This window comes from Meleagris gallopavo, chromosome 5 (genome assembly GCF_000146605.3).
Source record: "Meleagris gallopavo isolate NT-WF06-2002-E0010 breed Aviagen turkey brand Nicholas breeding stock chromosome 5, Turkey_5.1, whole genome shotgun sequence".
In the NCBI taxonomy this organism is placed as follows: domain Eukaryota; kingdom Metazoa; phylum Chordata; class Aves; order Galliformes; family Phasianidae; genus Meleagris; species Meleagris gallopavo.
The window spans coordinates 27,031,901-27,054,664 of record NC_015015.2 but is presented as its reverse complement, the minus strand read 5'-3'; the positions used below and the strand labels follow the sequence as shown (position 1 = coordinate 27,054,664).

At 45.6% G+C, this 22,764-nt stretch overlaps 1 protein-coding gene across 2 annotated transcripts in view; it reads left to right on the top strand.

The window, feature by feature from the left end:
• The window catches only part of PLEKHD1 (pleckstrin homology and coiled-coil domain containing D1), a 19,306-nt gene extending 4,892 nt beyond the window's left edge, over positions 1-14,414 (top strand). For both annotated transcript variants that reach the window (XM_010711530.3, XM_010711532.3), the window contains exons 3-13: positions 512-601; positions 1,106-1,182; positions 3,542-3,633; positions 6,223-6,275; positions 6,376-6,470; positions 7,410-7,503; positions 8,293-8,465; positions 8,967-9,099; positions 10,124-10,268; positions 11,100-11,249; positions 11,867-14,414. In XM_010711530.3, the coding sequence (XP_010709832.1) occupies positions 512-601; positions 1,106-1,182; positions 3,542-3,633; positions 6,223-6,275; positions 6,376-6,470; positions 7,410-7,503; positions 8,293-8,465; positions 8,967-9,099; positions 10,124-10,268; positions 11,100-11,249; positions 11,867-12,027 (1,263 nt within the window). In that variant the 3' untranslated portion in view covers positions 12,028-14,414. The remainder of the gene's footprint in view (positions 1-511; positions 602-1,105; positions 1,183-3,541; positions 3,634-6,222; positions 6,276-6,375; positions 6,471-7,409; positions 7,504-8,292; positions 8,466-8,966; positions 9,100-10,123; positions 10,269-11,099; positions 11,250-11,866) is intronic.
• Positions 14,415-22,764: the final 8,350 nt, after the last annotated feature.

The window sequence follows — 22,764 nt, the reverse complement described above, 5'->3', positions numbered from 1 at the left end:
AAGTGAGAATTGTCAGTCTCTCTTTCAGGCTTCTTAGTGGTTCATTAGATGCATGGCCTTAATTCTTCCCTTAGTAGAGTCCCCTGGTTTGCATGATTTCCTCATCAACTAATTTTGTGGCTGTGAGAATACTGTTGGCAAAGGCAATCAGCTTTGCTGGTTGTTCCTGATCTGTACTAACCTGTGCGAATGTTGTTAAGCTCCTCTCAAGGGATCACCTATTCATTGATAAAACAGATTCCACATCCGAGTCCTAGCCGTCAACCTTTTCTCCAAGCTGGGTGCAGGGGAGCAGTCTTTACCTCCTTTCAGACACCACTTGGAGGTCTCCTGGTGGTGGTGGTGATGGGAATCCATCTGCTTTTCAGGAGCTGTGTCTATTACCTCTCTGGAAAATACAAGGCAGGTCAGGGTCCCACAAGTGGCCAAGGATGGCAGCTCAGTTCTTGATTAGTTGTAAGCACTGTACTTGAATTTGATAACTGATTGGAGTGCTCTGGTTCATCCCCAGGGTGTCATACCCCTGGGGGGCTGCATTGTGGAACCCAAAGAAGAGCCCAGTATGCCTTATGCCATAAAGATCTCTCATGAAGACTTCCATGTAAGTAGACTTCTTTTTTTATCTTCTCTAGACAAAAACAAAAGCAGTTGTTATGGATGAGCCAAGCTTGATTTTTTTCCCACTCTGTCAATATATGCTTACCCTCTCCGGGCAAACCATCCTGTGAGAGAGAATGGCTTCATGCCTCAAGTGCCCTCAAATCTTTGCTACTGCTCCTGCTATGATAACCAACAAGGAAGCTTCCACTTTTTGCAGCAGCTCTTGGTATACTAGCAAATCAGTTGATGGAGATTCGGGAGCCCGAGAGCTCATTTCTCCCTATTCCCCTTCCCTGCCACTTTACTCTTGCCATGACTGCTTGCGTGTGTATCTCCTTCCAAGCAAGAATGATATATTTGGTCCCATATGATGCCTCCCATGGAGATGAATGTCTCCTTCTGCCATAGCAGTGCCCAGTCCATGCCCTGGGCACACAGGCATGGAAGGCACCAGCCTACTAATCTGTTCTTTTTGTTGTTTTATTTTCCTCTTCCCTTGTTCTAGGGTAACATCGTTCTAGCAGCTGAATCGGAGTTTGAGCAGGCTCAGTGGCTGGAGATGCTGCAGGAGTCTGGAAAAGTGTAAGCTGCTTTCTATTCCTTCTTTTCTTGGATCTGCTCTGTGGATACTTGTGGCTGCCATGGCCTAAGAGCCAACTCAAGCTCAGGCACTTCTACCACTTGCTCAGTATGTGTGAAATCCTTCACCGTGCCATTTCCTCCTTGCTTCCAGAAGTCTTCTAAGCAGAGATCCCTTCCCTGTTGCTATTCCTCTAGTCCACTGGCCAAAGTACACCCTTGACCCTCACACCACCTATTTAGACAGCTCTGCTTCCAAATAGCCTGAATCCCTGAGGGGCCATACATTGTGTCCCACCTACTCATCCCCCGTTACACACAATTCATATTGAGCTGTTAGGTAGAGGGAACTAGGGCAGTACACATGCCCTATGGACCATGAAGTACAAAGCATCTCTAGAAACTGGTTGTGGATGTGCACAGATGAGGTAAATTACAGGCAAAGCTGGATAGATGTTTCTAGTGATGCAAAAGGATTGGAATAGAGTATGATTGTCCTGGATAGTAAGTAGAGTTGCTATACATATGATACAATATTGAGGGTTTTTTCTTTTTTTTTTTTCTTTTCTTTTTTTTTTTTCATAAGTATATTAATAAAGGCACGTTCTACTTGTTCCAAGAGCCTTCCTGGTTCTGTGCTTTACAGTACTTAAAGTAACGTGTCATTTTCTAAGGAAAATTTGCATGGAAAGAAGTACAAAATAACCAAGTATTTGCACCCCTCTCAGCTGTAGTCAGTGCGTGTACTTCATGCAAGCAACTTCAGGTTACAGACAGGAATACATCTTGTGAGGCTGGGAAGGGAGCACTGAAAACATGAATCTAATAAAGAGACCCATTATAGGCTGCAGCCATTTTGAAACTCTCCATGTAATTATATGATAAACTCTCCCTCCCTTGTTTCAGTTGTTTGCTGGTGGCTTCTCTGGGCCCAGATTCATCCTACATCAGAGCATATCAGTGGAAAAACACATTCACACCCACATGCTCTCACTCAGGATGAAGAGGTCTACCTGTGGGCACACCACCACCTTTTAAATTAGCATTTTAATTTCCTCCACGTGTTGGAAATATCCTAAATGCTTGTTAATTGGAAAGAAATCCAGCTGTCTGCAAGGAGCTCAGGGCTTGGGCTGCTGGAGGTGTGAGGTGCCTGGGGTGATGTGTGTTTAATATATTTGTCTCATTTCTGTCAGAGACAAAGCACAGGTTGCCCTGAAAATGTTCTATAAGAGATTCAAATGGCTCACAAAAAGGCCTGGTGCAGGAAGGCTTACAGGCATCTAATTCGTAAGCTCCCTTGTGATTTAACTAAGAAGACAAAACTTCTGGGCAGCGATTGCTTTTTCTGTGTGTGCACCTATAAAAATAGATTGGGATTAATTTTACATGTGCATTTAATGTATTTTATCTGTGTAGCTACTGTTATCTAATGGAAAATCTATAGAAGTGAGCAGAGCAGTGAACTCAATTTCTAGTTCTGTTTCTGATTTGTGTGTCTGCATCCTTGGTTATTTAGTCTCTGTGTTGAAGCCTGCTCTGTCCATCAACTCAGTCACTAATGGGCATCTGCTCCACAGGCTTTTTTTGCAGCTTAATTTCATAATGTTTTCAAGAGACCTTGAGATCCTCTGGTCAATGGTGCTATAATAATGCAAGCTATTCTTTGAATATGCCTGCTTCCTTTAACTTTCCATACCTGCCAGCTTCTCATCTGGCTTTTATCTCTGATCCCTCTATGCTTTTACAGGGAGAGGCACTTATCTCAGAGTAGGGCCAGACACCTAATTTGAGTGGCTTACCAATGTAGTGGAGAGATTGATTTGCTGCAGGGTGGATGGATAACAGAAAGGGTGAAGATAAAAAAAACAAAACAAAACAAAAAACAACAACAACAAAAAAAAAACCTGGGAGAAGGGGCCAATAAATAGTTAATGTTTGAAGTGGAAAATTGGCTAAAATAGTAATTGGACAACGGAAGACAATCTCACCAGCAAATTGGATGTTAGCTGAGTTAAAAGCTAAAATTTGATTCTGAAATCTGTCAGGATCCATTTAATGTGTTCCAAGTACAGCATATTGCAGCTGGAGCACTTAAGAGTAAGCTTAGTACAGCAATCTCCAAAACACTAGAGGAATGTTTGAATAGCTGTGCTGTGCTGAAGCATTGCTCCTGTAAACTTTCTGTTATTGAGTGTCAGGAAAATTTCTAAGTCACTTGTGGAGAAGAAGTTAGAGAACCACCATTCCCACTGAGAGTGTGCTTGAATTCCTTGGTAGATGGCTGGGCTGAGTCCCTCTGCCTCTCTTTGTGGGATCCTTAGATCTCTTTTATTGTCTGCTTTGTGTCTGCTCTCCCTAGGACCTGGAAGAATGCCCAGCTGGGAGAAGCCATGATCGAGAGCCTGGAAGCCCAAGGACTGCAGCTGGCTAAGGAGAAACAGGAGTATGTAGGTAGGAAACTCTTACTTCTAAAAGCTGTAAAACCCAAAATAGTCATTTGGCCTTTCTGGAATTGTCAGCTCAGTCAAGCCTCGCAGCTATAGTGTTTTACTGATGACTTTTACAAGATGAAGCTTTTGAATAGCCAGCAGTTAAAGTTCTGGTTCTGAAGGGAATTAAAAAGTTAAGGTAAGATCCAGACATCAGAGTCATCAGATGAAAGGAAGAGTGTGCCGTGGCCAGAACTCTGCAGTCCTGCAGCTCCTGCTGACTGCCCTGCACAACTGTTGGGATGTGCTGGTCTCACCTGCTCACTACCAGCCAATACCTCTGTGTCCAGAATTAAGTAGGACTGGTGTTTCTGAGCTTGATCAGAGCTTTTTATACATGGTTTTTTTGGGTTTTCTTTTCCCCTTAGCTCTTTCTTTGTCTATGTCTGCTCGGTCTTTGTCTACATTTTCCCCACGTTGTTTATGCTAAAAGTGGGAGCATTTACAGGGCCTTGTTTGTGGTGTCTTATGGCTAATTTCTATTACTATCTCTGTGGGCAGTGGTGAGAGCAGTTTCTCCAAGTGAACATGGAATAATTTAGTTTGGAAGATAATTCTGGAGGTCAAATACTGCACTCTCAGAAATCAGCCTCTGGCAGCAGTACCCTGGGTGCTCTGACTGCCCTAGGAGGTGAAACTGTCACTCTCTACACTTGCTATAGCAAGAGCCAAAGGAGAGCAGCCTCTTCAACCCAGATGCCTCATAAGCTAGGCAAATCATTCCGCAGGGTAGGTTTAACACCCCTTCTAGGCTGTGGGCTGATGGTCACATCACCCGTCCTATGCCAAGTCCAGTGCTTTGCCCAGGCAGCCTGCAGTAGGTGAGTTAGTGACACATCAAACTGTCTCCTGCTGTCTACTGTTAACCATCAGGCTACTGACCAAGGGTGATCTCCATAGATCATCTCACATGTAACAGTGATCGTAATTTACATATTGAGACATGTTGTCATGTGTGAGCTGATGGATAGATAGCTTCTGTGAGGCAGGCAGGGAGAAGTGGCTCCATGCCTTACACAGAGATAACAGGGAGCACTGAGAGGAGAACCTGGAGAGATAGGCAGAAAGTTAGAAACAGGAAAGTTTTATCAAAGCATTGTTTTACAAATACCAGAACTGAATAAAGAGCTTAAGGCCAAAGTACGGTAAAAGACAAGATGATACAGCAGCAACTGAAAACACATCCTGTACAAAGCAAGATATTTGAAGTGTAAAATACATACTTCACTGGTTTATTTGGTCTGTGATGACAAGATTATCCTTAGCTGGTGATTTTTCACAGTTGGTTACTTTCCTTTGACGGCAGCTGTACGTTTACTCCTATTTAAGTGCTGAGTTTTCTGCCTCATTAGCCTCATCTTCAGTGATCTATGTCCATCCTGTAGTTAAGTTTTGAGGTCAGGCACTGCTGCTGGCAGCAGGTCAATGCTCTTTGGAGAGCACAGATATTGTCCTGCATCCCTGCTCTGGGGAATTCCGAGTCCCCTTGGGGTTCCCTTCCATATACCCTTATCCACTTGGGATCCGGGTTTCCCTTTCAGGCAGGGTTGTTGCTGAAGCCCCTCAAGCCTTGGGCTTGGCCTCACCAAGGAGAGTTAAAACAGGAGGTGTGAGAGCCTCTGTATATTTGTAATTCAGCTGTATGGACTCCTGGCAAGCAGAAAGAGGATGAAAGTGGGCAGAAAGGCAGTGGCTGCCAGCAGGGCTATCACAGCATAGAGGTTAGTGCTGGCATGAGGAGCACTGCTGTGGGAAGGAGGTAGAGGTCTGTGCGTCTCCCAGCAGTTGTAATCCTGCCAGGAGTGATGCTCTCTGATACCAAGGAAAGTGGTAGCAAGGTAAACCATCCATAGATGTCAACTTAATATGCTTTATGAAGGACCCTATAGACCTTTGCCTTTCTAGGTAAAGTTATTCTACTGATTTTACTAAAGATCTGGAGCATCTAGACAGGTTTAATAAACTGAAATCTTTGATTGCATGGGCAATGGCTTTCCCCATACATTCGGATCTTGTAGTATGTTTTAGAGCCCTCTCTTGACTCGAGGGAAGCTGGGAGACCTTCTCCCACTTGAACCTGGAGGGGTTAATGTAGATGGTGCTGGGAGGGTGAGGATGGGGCACTGGAATGTATAAGAACAGCCTGCTGCTATGCTGTGAGTGACCCTGTGTGCCTGCTTAGCCCTTCCATGCCTTAGCTTCCTCATGTGTGAAGCAGAAAGGAGGTTGTTTTCTTAACTCAGCTAAAGACTGGCAAAGGTTAGTTCATTAATGTTGTTCATTAAGGCTTTAAAAAACCTTGGGAGGAGCTTTTGGAAGGAGTACGCAGCAATAAGATTCTTTAGTTTATTAAGTTATTTGGCAGGAGGGAAATTATAGAACATCCCATTAGTGTAATCTCAGCCTTTGGAGTCTCTCAGAAAGATACGCACAGAGCAATAGGTAACGCATTTACAAGTTCCCAACAGTCAGTACTTCTCACACATAAACATCCCGAGGATAGAAATTGCATCTGTCTGCATTTGGCCTTTGCACGTGCATATGTTTGCAGATAAGCTGATGGAAGAAACAGAAGAGTTGTGTCTGCAGAGGGAGCAGAAAGAGGTGGGTGTTCCTCACAAGCCAGTTCCATTCAGCTCCCTGGGGCAGGGCTGTGAGGCTGGAAGCAGTGCGGAGTGCTCTCCTGCCTCTTCTCTTGGTGCAGGAACTGGAGCGTCTGAACCAGGTGCTGGAAGCAGAGAAGCAGCGGTTTGAAGAGGTGGTACGGGAGCTGCGCCTGGAGCAGGAGCAGATCAGGCGGTGAGGACGTGAGCTGGGCAGGGCGGGAGAAGGACACCAACTCCTCAGTTGCTGGGAGTGCTGGTGAGGTTGGGGATCAAAGCAATGGGTAAAACTCACTGGTTTTGCCTATTTACGGAGGAGATAAATGCAGTTTTGACCAAAGCAGGAATGGCTGATGTCTGTTACTTGCATTTGATACTGTTGATTGACCAATAGAACACATCCTCTTTTCATTTGCTGTTCAAGATTCCAGCAACCTCATTTTTGAGAAGCGAGACATAAGCAAACCCTGGGTTAATTGAGGCTGTATGGCAACAGGCAGATGTCAGAGGATTTCAGTGACAAAACCAGTTTTATTTGCACCAGCCCCATGGGCTCCAGACATCTCAGCCAGATTTTGCACACACAGATAAATGGGCAGAGGTTGAAGTTGCCTCACTAAGAATAATTTTGTCTTTTTGAGAGCAACGCTACGCAGAATAAAAGCAACAAATGTGTATAGAAGGGGAAAGAGCTAAGGGTTTTATTCTGAGTGTTGAAATGGCATTTTTGCTGTCGTTCTCTTTTTTCTTTTCTTTTTCTCCCTAAACAACATCTCAGAAAAGCTGGAGTGGTTTTTATAAGCCTTTTTTGTTATCATAGATATACGCTTGTTTACTCATGCCTACTGTCTGTGCTCTGCAAGCTGTAATCATGGTCCTACCCTCACAAGCAAAGCCCATAGGGCATGGTTTTTGCCCCACCGGGAGGCACAGCTCATTTTCTGGATGCCTGTAGTTTGTCCAAAGTGTGATGCTTTCTGGCACACTCCTGCCTGGAATTCCTACTTCTTAAGGACTGCCTGCACCAACCACCAGTAGCAGGTCCTGCAACTGAAGTCCACAGCCTGTGCAATTTGAATGTGGTTTGTGGGGCTAGCATTCCCCTGCATAGCTATCACTGTTTTTCCTCCTTTAGGGAGCTAGAGCTCACAGCCCATTCCCTTAATGGAGTGGAGGAAGAAAAGAAAGAGTTGCAAAGCCTGACTCAGTCCTTACAGAAAAACCTGGAGGTGAGTGACCACTTGTCCCTTCTGAATGGCAGCAGTCTGTGATGAGGACCGAACACACTGCTGTCCTGTAGCATGAACCTAGTCTGTCAGTGTCAGAGTCAACCCTGTGCAGATGAACTGATTCTTTCAGTAGCTGATATGAAGGCCAAAATCCTCTTCAGAAAAGAATCAGAAGTGGCAAGGAACACAGCAAACCAAACAGCTATTTCATTTTTGAACAGTAGCTCCATAAGCCCTGGTAGAAATTAGAGTAGCAGAGAGGTATCTTTGCTCATAGGCTGAAGCATTATTCCCAGAGAATTGTATATCATACAAGAATTTAGGAAATGGAGTGCTGATGTGTTAAACCCTTTTATTTACTTGGTGTTGTTCTGGTGGAGAGGAAATTAATGACTTTTCTAAATGCATATAGTTTTTGTGAAATTTCAGCCCAACTAGCTTGCTGAAGGCAACCGACCTTAATCCTACAGGTTTGTCCAAAAATCTATTGCTGATATCCAAAATCTGGACAGGATTTCAGGATGTTACTCCTGAAATCTTCTCCTAACCACAGTTATGGGTAGGAAAAAAAGATCTGAAAGGGTGGGGAAAGAGCATTTGTACTTCTGCTATACAACAGATGGAACGCTTTGCAGCATGGTACATCCTATTGCCTTGTATTACCTGTTTTTAACCTCAATGAGGAACGTGGGTGTAAAGATGGAAGAACTTAATAATGAGGAGCCAGACAGGAAAAGGAACAGAAATATAAGGCTTGGTTGATGCTCAACAGTTTCTTCCTTCTTCAAGGAGCTCTCCATGGAAAAGCAGCAAATGTTGGAGATGTTGGAAACAAATGAAAGCCCACCTTCAATCAGTCCTAGCAAGGAGCAAAGCCCCAGTTGGGGGTTGCACAACAGCCTGCAGCAGATTGAAGAGAAGATGCAGCAACTCCTGGAGGAGAAACTTCTGGCAGAGAGGAGGTAAAATGGGGACAAAGGCTATTACAGTGGTGACAGGGATGTGGATTGAGATGCATTCTAGTGAGAAAAGAGGTAGTTTTTTCTCCTCACAGATGGGAGGCAATCAGAAAGGGTGATCCAGAAAGCTAAGGTCACCTCAAAACTCTTCCCATGTTTACCCTAGGGCTTGAAAGAAGGTGAAATCCCTACTTTCAACTTCTGGATGTGGTAGAGAGAAGAGGACAGATCTACCATGATGAGGAGTTGTGCCCCACGATGTGGCTGTCTGCTGTCTTTCTTTTAGGTTGCCAACACAAAGCAAGGTTGAGGAACTGCCCACATGGCTTTTTCCAGCCATGCCTGCACTACTGAAGTGAAAATGCAGATAATGCTGCCTTTAGCACCTCTTTGCTCATGGCAGCTTGGTAGTTACACATGCCTCTACTCAATACCTAGGCCCTTCCTCTATGTGAGTCATATTGGGGTGGGATGGTGGGATTCTTTCTCTCTTCCATGCTCCAGGATGAAGGAGAATGAGGAGCGGTCTCGAATCCTGGAGGCAGAGCGGGAGTTTTACTCTTCCCAGTCACAAGCACTGCAGAACTCACTCTCAGAGCTGACTGCGGAGAAGCAGCAGACAGAGAGAGACCTCAAGGTACTGACTTATATGCATCATGCATTGCTATCCCTGGGCCCTGGCTTCCTTCACTTTCCTTTCAGATCATCTCCCATCAAAAGAGAGATTTGTTCTTATTCTGTGGTCACAATTCTTTGTTTGCTATGCTTCATACCACAGTTACACATGAGGATGCTACACTGTATCTGTTTAGCACTATCTTTTCTCATTCTGATGCTGATTAACCTATTCAGCAAAAATTATTTCCCTTTGTTCATGTGAAAGCATCATCTAAAGATGAAAGTGGGGCAATAATACAGGACAGTAGGTGCAGTCAAGAATAAAGATTACTTCAAATGCTAGTATAGAAATTGTCCAATTGCCTGTGTCTAGATAACCATTTCTCTCATTACTGGGACAAAGTCATGTTGTTTTATTTTAAACTAAGAAAAGTATAAGTAGTTATTGGCTGTTTAACACTCAAAACCCTTCTCCGAATATTTTGTCCAAAAGTATCCCCCATCTCATCTTTTTCCTGCATCTGTAAGAAGTTTTTATCGTTTAACATTCCAGTTGGCCATACTAAAGCTAAGTTGACCTAAGTTTGTATGAGTTATGCTTGTTTACTAAGTTACTACTTCACCCCTTTTTTCCTAATTTTTACTGTATTTTGTTTCTGAAACTAATTACTGTCTACCCCTTTGTGGGAACTGAATGCCTTTATTTCAAGTCTATTTAGGATGGAAGGATGTCCTGTTCTTGTTCAGATTCAAAAACTTCCGTAAGTATAAATTCAGGTGCTGGAGTACTATCTTTGACTTCGTATTGTTCATAAGATGAGAGGGCAGCTGTGAAAAGGAAAGTCAGAATAGAGGAGAATTGCGAAAATATCTGGACTTTCAGTTCTGTCTGAAGATACAATAAACAAATTTTGTCTTATCTTATTTCTATAGGTTTTCCTTACTGTTAATCTTTCATTGGGTCTCTTGCAAACCTTTTGAGTTGCAGGAGGCTTACTGATACACAAGCTGTTTTCAGGAGCATTTGTTCTTTTCTTCCTCAGGCTGAGGTGAAGATGCGCATGGAACTGGAAAAGAGACTGAGGGAAGCTGAGGAAGCATTGCAGAGCTTGGAGCAAGGCTTAAATTCTTTGGATCGCAACAAGGAGAAGGAGGAGAAGATGAAAGCAGATGTCAGTAATCTGAGAAGTAAGTCTGTTATCCATCTTCTTTACTGATGAGTGAGCACCAAGAGGAAATATTTCTTCCCATCTTCCCAGACTCAAAAAGTGATTCCCAAATTAGTAAGGCTGCACCTGGAGTGCTCTCCCAACTCTCTTTGTACCTTAACCTCACCATCCTTTGGAGGAGTCAGAATATGTTGTACATACACTTGATGCTTCACCTTCAAAGGAGTACAGTATTTCTCCATGCTTTCCTGTGTAGTGGAAGACAAACCTATGGGCAGAGAGAAGCGTAAAGGCTTTCCAAAGGGTCAAACAGGGAAGCTGTGGCATAGCACATGTTGCTCAGTTTTCCTAGGTGATTGCTGCAGCTCTCCACCGCTAATATTTGCTGTGCTATTAGAAATCCCTGTCTGTTCATGGCACATCTGGATGTGTCCATGAGAGTGTTGCCAACTCCTCCCTTTCTGCAGTTGAAGATTTGACTGGTTCTAGGATTTCTTCAAGGAAAGCATGCCCAACAAGGCTTCAGAGCCCTCTGTGGTGACAGAGTTGAGAAGCTGTATGATAATATCAAGGAGAGTAAGCTGCCTTTCTACAGTTACATCATTAGCAGATGTGGGAAAGACAAAAGGAGAATGGATGATTGCTACTCTTTCTCTAGCTTGAGTATGGCACTAGAGGTTTCTGTCATTCTGAATTTGATGATGTCTTGGTGCTTCACAAAATGTTGTTTGTAAAGATCTAGGGAAGTACTGAACATCATCCTCTGGCTCACTGAGTGTAGTCCCTTTTGGCTGGTTCACTGCTTGCAGCGTCTTTTCCATCACTGCTCATAGTGGTGTATTCTCCTCAGAGTTCTTCGAAGAGTGCATCCGCAATGCTGAGCTGGAGGCCAAGATGCCCGTGATCATGAAGAACTCTGTGTACATCCACAAAGCTGCCACTCGTCGCATAAAGAGCTGCCGCCTTCACCGCCGGAGAGCCAGCGCTTCATGGAATGACTGTAGGTAGTGGGCAGCTTCTTCCTCTGTGCCCTGCAGGAGCAGATGCATGCAGATGAAGCTGAAAAAGCAGTAAAATCTGCAAGTGTGGTTCATAATGCATAGTTCTTAGCAGTACCATGGAACTATAGGCTAACCTGGGGTTTTGCTATCCGAAGAGCAGGCAGCAAATCTGCACAGTTACCTGTCTCTTTGTGTATGTGGAAAAATATGCAGTAACTGCTGGGATACCTCCTAGTCTCTACAAAAAAATATGCTCAAAGCTGACTTCCTTTGTGATTAAGCATTCACGTGGAACTAGGTTGAAAGGGACATCTGCATAATGTCTTGCCTAGTCCAGTACTCAAAATGGCTGTCTTCGAGGTCAGATCAGTTTTTACAGCACTGTAACATTGGAAAGAGGTAAAGAAAAGGACTTGCAAAGAAGAAAAATGTATTTCCATGCTGTCAGCATTTTCCTTCCCTGAAAACAGTAAGGTGAAACTGTTGGTTCAGTGGTTAGTTCATCCCTGGCTAGGCTCTTGGTCGTGATGATTGCATGGCTCAGGTGCTCTTTTGGCTTTCTTTGATTTGTCCCCTTCACTGAATGTGCTGACTTTTTGTGCTGCTCTTGTTTCAGTGAAGCAGTCCCAGTCCTTCATCATCTCACATGCAGAAGCTGAAAACATCGAGGAGCTGAAAGAGGCAGCCAAAAGACTGAGCCGGCACCAGCACTTCCGTGAGACACTCTATCAAATCATGAGATCACACAAAGATTCATCATCAGGGGATGAAAAGTGACTCTTGTTGACAGGGGACTTCTGATCTCAACTTGCCATTCAGCTCTGCAAACGCTAAGCAGTCAGGCATTAGGGTCAGAAGGGAGTTGCATCCTTTGGTGAGGAAGGTGGTGGGAAGTTGTGTGTAGGCAGTTCCCTCAAGTAGCGTCTCTGATTTAGTTTGGATGCTCCCTGTGGTCTGGAAGACCTTCCCTGCTGATGACTCTGGATCATGCCTCTTTGCTTCAGCTGCTTATGTTAAGCCATGTTTTGCCAAGATACTGCGGCTGGTGTTAAAGTGAACCACTGGCCTTAGCTTAGGAAGTGCCTCTTCTTTTCTTTGCTGCCTAGTCTGCCTGCTTAAAAACAGGTGCTTCTGAGAAATCCTTCCTCAGCCACCCAGCTACACCCAGTGTAGCCACCCCCAGCTGGCACAATTTAACCTGTTCTACCTAATGTCCTCTAAGAAACTGCCTCCTCAGTGTAGACCATAACATCAAATACAAGGCAATCTTATGCTGCAGCAACATTTTAAGTAGAGAGATAGCAGTGCAAGGTGAAGCCAACCTGAGGATTCTCCCCATGGCAGGGAAGATGGAACTACATGATATTTAAGGTCTCTTCCAATCTAAGCCATTCTATAATTTGCCTCCAAAAGCATCATGTGCAAAGATCTCATAGATAACTTAGTAGCACCAATGCAAGTTGGAGGGAAGGCTACGCTGTGCTGACCATAGGCAGAACATCCTGGGGACACCTTTGCACTTTTTTGCATCAAGTCAGACAAGCTGACTATGTTGCTGTCAGGAGGAGGAGAAAAGGTCTGTGCAGAAAATGGTAGGCAGGTTCAGTGTGGAGTAGCCTTGACTCTGATGGTTTCCTCATTACCTCAGGAAAACAAGCTTAAGGGCAGGTGAGTGGGGTGAGGACTGTTCAGCAATGACATCTACTACCATTTTGCAAATTAAATGTTGTCAGCAGCAAGATGTTAGGGCTGAGGAGGTAGGGAGATCCACTTCAGTGTGTACTGCAGCAAATAGCCCTTACCCAGCACTTTGTACTGCTCTCTGCCAGTCCTTTTAATTGCAGCCCAAGCTATCGTGGTCTAGCCTGGACCTCCACCAAGCCAAGACTGGAATGGGAGAAGTCCTGTGTACAGCTTAATCAGAAGTGGGCTCCTGGCTGGCCTTTGGTCGCTCTTCATTGTTCACCATGAGTTTGTCACAGTGGAGTATTTACCTTGTAGTTGGTTATCTTGTGTTTTACATGAGAGGAATGGCTTTGTTGTACAAACCTCTCCTTTATAAAAGCAGCTGGCTAATAATTACCCACACTATAGTAACTGCACTGTTTAGTGCTTACAGGGCACGTGACAAGCATACTCAGTCACGCTTTATCCCTGTGATATAAGTCAGAAAACAAAGATGTAAAACTTACAAAGGTGATGATGCTAGAAGCAGAGCTTGCTTAGGGCTTAGCTGCCAGAGTACTGGGGCTCTTAGGTCTGTACCCCTGGGTATTACATGTGCCCTTTTTGACAAGTGACTGGGGTGGCTGCTTACCTCCATGCAGGCTGTGGCACTGGGCATATTCAGGCTTTGTTTCTGGCCACTAAAGTCATTCCCTTCCAATCCCCTACTGCTTCTAGGGTGAATTTAGGGATGTGATAGGGAAGGGACCTTGTCCTGTCATCATCTATGGGAGTGGCACTGGTGCTGGTGGAGGGTACAGAATGTGATATGCTGAGAGCTTCTAGAGGGAGTGTATGACCAGAGGATGAGCACTGTGAAGGCATGGTCTCTCCATTTCAGCCACTTACTGACCACTATCCTTCTGCTAGATAATGGGATGTTTTAAAAAGCCAGAGGGCTCATCACAGAGGGCTGTTACTTTTACAGTGACAGGTGATGGGACAGGAAAATAAAATTTACATCCCTCCTTAGCATACCTGACCCTTTTTTACATCCCTCCTTAGCATACCTGACCCTTTTTTACATCCCTCCTTAGCATACCTGACCCTTTTGTGCTTTTCCTACTCTAGCTTGCAAACTAGAAGGCCAGAAATTAATTCTGGTTCCCAGAAGGTTGAAGAATTGAGAAACAAAAGCAGAGCTGGTTTTCCCCTTTGCACTGTCCTATCAACCTCTCAGGCTATTTTCCAGTTGCAATTTTTTTTTTATCATGTAATACTGGAAGATGCAGTGAAAAGTACAGCCAGAATGTGTATCTGTAATCAAGGCAGTTAAAAAAAATCACTTGGTGGCTTGTGAATGCAACACTTTGATCTATTACAATCAAATGCCACAATATCATAATTTACGGAAGTATTGTACTCAGGAGGTAGTCACATCTGATCTTCCTTTACTGCATATTGACAGCAATAAGAAAATAAAAGTTACACTGATACCAGAGTGAATTCCTATGTGTTCTTGTCACACTGTTACTGAAATGAAGTTAAATTGCCTCTGCAGGAGTAGAGACAAATTATTGTGACATGCTCATTTACTGCCAGGATACTGCTGTGCTTCACTGGGTTGCTGTATGAGCTGAGCATCATCTCTTGAAGGACAGTGTGCAAAATGCTTTCACCCTTGCCACCCGCTTTCACTTTATTTACTAAGTTGAACCTCTGCACTTCACAATGGAAATAATGCTAAATCCAGGATATATCAAATCTAAATCAGAAATCTCATGCAGCTTGCTGGCTTCAGGTAAGCAGGTGGAACCATGTCCTCAGCCACCTGTGGCAAAGTCCTTTCTATCAGCTGTTCCTTGCTGCAGACAATAACCCTGTTAGCCCTGACCCCGCAAGTACCATGGGAGAGTCTTTTCACCTAGGAACCTCTCTTCCCTCTGAAGACTTTCCCAGTTGACCTTTTTAACAAACACTGTTTGTTAAAACAGTGTTAATGTGTGGATGCTGCCAGCCAGCCATAGTGTCTGTGTCTTCTTATCTACTTGTACACAACAAGAGCTGTGGCTCCTGCTCAGGCTGTGCTAAGGGTTAATTTAGTCCTCCATGTGAGCAGCAGGAAGCCTCCAGGCTGTTTCACTGCCTGGTGTAGAAGTGATGTTTGCTTTGTGGACAGGAATTTGGGAGCTCCTCTGGTACTTGCTGCCTAAGGGCTTTGCTATTGCCCAGAAGTAAATGACAGAGGAAAGAAGGCAGCACCGCCCACTGTCTTCAGTGTTTTCTGCTTCTAAAGCAGAGAAAACAGACAAGAAATGGAAACTGCCTTCAGGGTCAGAAGTCAATAACAGAAGGTGAAATGTCGCTGGTGTTAGAGCTGCTGTGCATAAAGTATGAGGGATGCGGGCAGTAGTGATCCTCAGCTCTGGAGCATGGATTTTTATCTTGAGGTGGTGGGCCAGCTTTCAGCTTGGATTGGTTCTTTGGAGGAAGGATAACATGTTTTCACTAAAATGTCTTTTTGATTGCTTTTTCATGCACGTGCTTCCCGTGGCAAGTGAATGGACAGAGGGTGACTCACACTGTGCCTCGCAAGGAGAAGCATCTGTATGGGTGGGAGAAATGGTGCTGCCAGGGGAATGGCTGTGGTCAGACACTGGAGCATGGCCATGCTGGTCAGAGATGGCCCTTCCCTCGTGATGGGGCTGTGCTGTTCTGCTGCCTGCATCTCTGGGCTCTTCTGCCTGCCTGCTCACTCAGAGCCTCAGTGCCTTTCTGCCCACCAAGATAATGTTTCCTATATTAAGTAACTCCTTCTTACTGTAGGCTTAACTGTAAAGCCGGAATGAGGAAAGATCCAGCTGAGGATTCAGACAAGTCTGTGAGTCCTTTCTGCTCCTCTTTCCACCGCACTGAGTGGTGCAGGAGGTGCTGCAGTGCTGGGAATGGCATCTCTTTTTCAGCCTTGGCAGGTTGGGTACTTAAGATGAAGAAAAATGACAAAAGCCATTTTGTGGAGGTAGCAAAGGCACCTTTTTCTATTTCAGAGGTATTGTAATAAATAGAACAAGTGAGGTCATGGGTTCTTCTTTTGCTGCATTGTGAGAAGTGCAAGCTTTGCACTGCTTAAAATAATAAGCAAATTCTGCTTAGTCTTGAGTTCCTCTTGGCTGCACCTTACCTCAGACCATCCAGGGGTACAGGGATGGGTCTTTTCCCAGGACTGCTGCTCCTATTGGATTTTTATTTATTTATTTATTTCTGTTAGTGCTGTGTGCAGGAGAGCTCTCACTCTACATCACTCCTACATCAGTGCCTGCCTGAAGGAGCCACCAGCCCCTGCTCCCCTGGCATGAGAGGAAAGGGTTCTGCTTTGTGCAAGGTTTTACTCTGAGCTCTGAAGTATGGCCAGGAGCAGGGCCATAGCATGGGTGCTAGAGCTCAAACTTTGATGGGACTCACAAGTGCTTGAAGACCCTGCTGATGGAGGTGCACAGGTAGGTTAGTAACATGAGGCTGTGAGAAGTTAAAACCACGCAGCAAGGAGGTGGGAATGCTGTAACTCCTGCAGCAAGCTAGCTGAGTAGGCTTACTGCAAAAACTGCAAGAGATGAGAGATTGCAACTCACTTGGGAACTGCTTTCATTCCCCCTTTCCTTTCTCCATTCTGTCAGAGGCACAGCGATGCTGCTTACCGCAGGTGAGGAGGCTTCTCCAAAAACAGGATGGAGAGTTAGAGTGCAGCAGAAGAGCCTAAAAATTGAACAACTCATGATAGTGTGTCAGTGTGTTTAAAAAAACGTATGCATATCTCGGTATGCAAAACACAGTTTGTCCTGTTTATCAGTGAGCAAAACCACATCCAGTCCCAGCTGGCATTCAGTCCCCTGTACTTGGATAAAAGGGATCTGAAGCTACAGTCTCCTTCCTGTCTCTTCTACTTGTGCAGCAGACCAGGTGGCAAGGCAGTGCTAGTATGGCCCAGTTGGGTGATGTGAGCCTAGCATTGGTTGTCCCCTGCCTGACTTTTCTGGCACTGGTGAGATGGCCAGGTCCTCCTGTGTCTGCAGGTGTCATGCTTACTGACAAAAAACAATTAATCTGCGTCCTCCAGCGTCCTCTTCTCCACTCTGCTGAATTTCTCTTGTCATTGCTCACTGCACACAAATGCAGAGCAGGTGGGCTTTAATGTGGAACTTATTTTAGATTAAGAAAAACAATGTAGGCTCTCTGTGCAAGCAGAGCTGGCTTTCTTCCCTATGTAGGGGAAACGTGGGCTTCAAAATGAGGACAGAAATTTTCCAGCCGTTCGAAGGTACTGTAGATGGGCAAAATAAGTGAGTTTCTCTGATGTGCCAGGCTTGGGTGAGGAGGAGTTGCAGGATATGCTGCATTCGAAGTTTGAAGCCAGCCTGCAGCGAGTGAAAGATGGTTTGGTTTGGAGAAGGTATTCTAACCTTTGCTGTACAGGGAGTTTTGGTCTCTACTTGAAGGATGCCAAGTTAGCAAAAACATTGTTTATGTGAGGAAAAAGTGAGTAAATATTCATGAATGAGGGGATGGTGCTTAGTATCTGTTTGCTATTGCCAAGCTCGCTTGAGCTCTTGCTCATGAGAAGCTTCTCCTACTGTGAGGATGTGGAGGGAATGTGAGCCATCTGGTGTCTCATGGCCAAGGCCAGCCTGGGGTGTCATCCCAGAGTACGTGGGAGGGTTGGGAGTGACAGAGGGGTGTCAGGTGGCTTTCCTTGCTTTACAACTGCTTCAGAGCATCTTTGCGAGCATCAGAACAGAGCAAAAACATTCACGAACTTTTAAAGATTAAGAAGCAATGCGGGACTCGAGTGTGTGTGAGGGGGATGATAATACTGGTGCTGGATCTGCCCTTTGTTGTGCTTGCCCTTTCCCTCGACTTTGCTGTTGTTCTAATGTGGCTAATGGAAGATATTCACATGAGGTTGGGATTGACTTCCCCCTGGCCCGCTGTGCTGAGTGTCTAGGCCACAGCACTGAGCTGGCAGAAGGGAGGTCCACCCTGCTAAGAAGTGCATGGGAGGTAAGACGTGGCCTGTAGGGAGTTGTGGCTGTTCAAGCATTTTTTAAATAGTACTGAATTTCTGTCTAGAAAATGTTACTCATTCAAGTAACATAGAGTCTTTCAGACTTGAGTGTTTCATGCAGAAAATGTGTACAAGTGTTCAGGGAGCACCCTGGGATGCTAACCTCCAGGAACTACTCTGCAGCCTTCCTCATGCCCAGCTTTGAGCGTGTCCTGAAGATGCAGGGCACCATTGCCTGCTGCCTGTCAGGGCAGGGCCAGCTGGAGCCTAAGGGACAGAGCCGGTCCCGGTGTGTGCCTTGTAGGCACAGAAGGCAGCGTGGAAGAATGGCCTCTTGCTCAGGACCATGACCTCAGCTCCCCTCTCAGTGCTGCATGTGCAGGAAGATGAGGTGCGCAGAAGGGCTGTGGAGGAGCGGGTGCTCGTCTCTAGCTGAGCTAAAGTCAAATCAGATTTTATATTATGGAATCTCATCTCTCCTTAATCTTCAGAGATTTATCAGAAAGCTTAAAGTTAGGACAGAGCGCTGTGGCATCTAATCTCTCCTCCTGTCTGTCACAGACAAACACATTTCACCTACGTAGTGTTACTCTAATCTGTGGCTGGAAGGGCTGAGGAATGGGATCTCTGCCACTGTGGGGTTGTTTCCCCACCTATATTAGCAAAGCAGAGCCAATGGGTTAGCAGTGTGTGGGGAGCAGGTTCCCTGGGGGAACCTGGTGAGCCCCGTGTCAGTGCTGTGTGAAGTGCGGGAGGTCTGCTTGTGGGGAAAAGGCAATTGGGACGGGGTTGCTTAGCCTTTTGCTATGGAAGAGGTGACTCAGAGGCCTGGTACATGGCAGCTGCAGGAACCATGGCCATGGGAGTGGCGAGAGTTTCCAGTGGGCTGCAAGCCAGATGACTCTTGAACACAGTTAACCTCGTCTCTGTTCTTGAGGGTCACTTCATGGAGAGAGGGATTTTTTGTCTTAAATAAGGACAATAAATCTATATATGTAATGTCAGATTTTCCCACAGGTGCAGAGAAACGGGTGGGAAAGGGCTGACATTGCTCAGCTCCTTCCAAGTGGAAAATCTTAAGTATTATTAGTGCTCCATGTTCCACTTTTTGTTTCCTTTGCCTCCTGCAGGAGAAACTTGAGGGGCATGTTCCCTTGAAGGAGGCATGTTTTTCCCTGCTGTCCTTCACTGCTGCAGCCTCCTGGGGCCAAAGGAGGAGTCTGGGATGGTGGACACCTGGTAAATATGCAGCAAAAGTGACTCTGTCCTACAAAGGCAGCAAGGGCTTGATCCAGCCAGCGTGAGATGGTGGTGGCTGTGAAGGGAGTTAAGCACAACTTGCCTAGTGCTTCTTCATGGATGTTTTCTAGCTTTCTGAGAAAATGTAGCTTGCTTCTCTAAAAAAAGAAGTGCTATGTGAAGAGAGACTGAGAACTCGTCCTCGTGGTGTGAAGAACAAGGAGAGAAACACCTCCAGGTGGACCACCTGGACTTGCACAGGGACGTGGTTTCAGGTAAATTCTGAGAACATGCACTGTGTTCTTAGCAAAACACGGTTTTGTAGCTCGCTGTAGGAGGAGTTCCTTTTGCTCTTTTCTGGTGGCAGCAGACCTGGACTCCTTACATTTCAGTATCTGCTGGAGACTTTAGTCACCAGTGCCCTCAGTTACCCCTCGGAACCCAGTGGGCTGCTCTTGTGCTTGCTGACCTCTGCCACAGCAAGCTGCACTAAGGGGAGTGGGACATCTCGCCTTCTGCTGAAGCTTGTGCAGAGAACTCTGAAAACATATTTCTATATGTGTGCTTCCCTACAGGTAAGCTGAGTCGCTTCTCTTCAGGCTTAGTATTTGGTTAGTTCTTCACAGCCGTTTGGAAGATCCTGCTATATTATGTTCTCTGTGTAGTACTCTGTGACAAACACACACAGCTTCCAAAGCCTTTTGCCCTCTGAGATTTGCTGTTTGTTTTTTTTCATTTGTGTTTTTTTTGTTGTTGTTGTTTGTTTGTTTGTTTGTTTTTAAGGTAGGGGACAAGGTTGTGTGCCGTTTTTATCTGCTTTCCTCCTCCCCTGTTAATCAAAAGGCATTTGAGGGCAGGTGAAGGAAGCCACGCTGCACCTTCACAGCATCTTAGAGGCATTACTCTCCCAGAAATGGCAATAAACCCACAGGCTGACAATGGCAATCTAGCCTCTAGTGCTGCTCCAAGCCCTGGCTGCATTATCTGTCAGGGATAATTCCTTGACCTTGTGGTCTGGGGATGAGCCCTTTGCTTAACGATTAAGCCACTGCACTAGATAACACTCCCTGTTTAATCCCTTTGGTAGCTGCTGCTGGGGAGGGGACTGCAAAAATGCAGCAGTTTGCAATAGGTCTGGAGACCTCAGAAACTGTGGTAACAGCACAGGATGTGGCTGTACGTGTCCATCCTCCTGCCTTCATTTGCTGGCGGGCTGGAAAACAACCAACATATCTAGGGCACTACTTTATCGAGCGATGGAGCCATCTGGTGCAAAAACCAGAGCTGTCTGAGGGCTTAGACATGTCAGAAATCAGAAGTCCCTCTGTGTATTGATCCTGTCTTCTATCTGCTGTATAGAAAAAGGCTTGTAATTGCCTTTCCTTGGTCTGTCCTGAATAACTTGCTAATCTTGCAGACTTGGCCTAGAACAGGGATGAAGAAAGCTTCTATACCCAGATCTTCCCTGCCCATTGTACCCCTGGTACCTGTGGAGTGTGCCCACCAAAGTGCCATGGGTTCTTCAGGTGTATCCCAATCTGTGAGGTTATGATCACATCCCGGAACTGTACAAGCCATAGAAGGCTGAGGCCCAAACCCCTCATACTTACAGTTCTGCACGCAAGTGAAAGCAGAAGGAGATCTTTGATCAGATCTTACGTGTAATCATAACATAGAGTGACTTGGGTTGGAAATGACCTCAAAGATCATCTATTGCCAACCCCCTTGCAGCCGGCACAGTTGCCAACCACTGGACCCCAGGCACCAGATCAGGCTATACTATCCATTCTGGCCTTGAACACCTCTAGGAATAGGGCATTCACAACCTCTCTGGGCAGCCTCACCACCTTCTCAGTGGAAAAACATCCCCCTGATATCTAATATAAATTTCCCCTCCTTCAGTTTAAAACCATCCCCCTTATGCTATTACTATCTACCCATGTAGGAGGTTTAATTCCTCCCAGACAGCTGCCAGTCCTCCCTTTCTGCTCAAAGTCTGTCTTTTCCCATGTCACCACTGTTTATGTTATATTTATATTTATTATGAATTCCTGTTAATCTGTCCCTTCCCTTTCAAAAGGATCCTGCCCTCTTTGAGCTAGCCGCAGCCTCAGGTTTCCTTTGGCCACAGTGTCACCTCATCCCAGGCACAACGACGTGGTAGTTGTCACCCCATACTTGCCTTTGAGGAACTGACTTGACCAGGAATGTCCCAGCCCAATGGTCTGTATCAAGATGGCTGCATACAGATAGAGCTGTGCTTAGCTGAGGAGCTCACAGCCAGCTTTCTGCTTTCCCACAATGTGCTGAGCTGTGGGCATGCTGTGGGCCTCTGCCCACTCCTGGCAGTTTGATGTTACATTTGTTCCTTAAGAGAAAAAAAAAAAAGTTGGACTGATACAAGCTTCACCTGAAATATGCTGCTTCACCCTGGGTTCCTGAGCTAGATACCTCTCTTGCAGCTCATTCTACTGAGCCTAGCATGGGGGAAAATCCTAGCACCAGCACACAGTCAAATAATAAGAGCAGAACCAGGAGCTCCACATGGCCTTGGCTGCTGTCCCAGAGCCCAAAGGTTGTTCAAATCTCTGACTTCGCCATTTCTTTCTTATCTCTTCTGTTCATCAGTTCTTTCTTCTTAGAAGACACTTCATTCCTTTGCATTTGTGCCCCCAGCAGAAAAGACTGATGGTAACATCATCATCTACAGAGTTATACCCCCTGGCGATCCTTGCTGCTTGCAGGATGCCTTCCTCTCCCTGAGCATTGCAGTGTGTTGTCATGGAGAGGATGCAGTCAGCACTGCGAGGTCAGTAGGTACTACACAGCCTGTGAGTTTCTCAAGCAGAGGCATCCGGATGGATGCAAAGGGCCTTTGAGGACTCCAGGAGGCTCTGCAGAAATTCCCCTGGTAGCTGCATTATGGTAAATTTTCTGTGCATTTGGGGACTCACAGACTGTGACTGAATCACATGCCATCTGCATTATGATACAGTCCCTCTGCAGAGTGGGCTCTGCAGATTGCTTTCTATAGGAAATCTGTTGAGTAGAACTGTACGCTGAGCAGAAGCATTTGGAGAGGCCAATGGCTCTCAGTGGGAACTTCAGTGCATCCAGGAACCAGAATTACCACTTTTTCTTCTTTATTGGGCCATAAAGAGAACGCATTGGAAACACCAGACTGAACTAGAAGAGGTGAGCAGATAATTTGCAATGTAGTAGGAATCACAGAAAACTTCTGTTGTAAGACAGAGTCCCTTCTGCCTGGAAAATACTAGGACTTGCCACATCTAAGAGACATAGGCTGGTGTGACAGCTACCACACAGTGACGTGGAGTGTTTGCTAGCAAACCTCAGATGTCAGGTGCTCTATGCAGCACTGCCTAGAGCACTGAGGGATCCTTCAGGCCACCCACCTGCCCCTGGTTTTCTGAAACAATCTTCCCTGAATTTGCTCGCTCCTGTGCAGCAGGAGGGGAAACATCATGGAACATGAAGAGAAAAAGTGAGCCATGGCTCAGAGCTGCTAAGATACATCTAAACATCCCCAA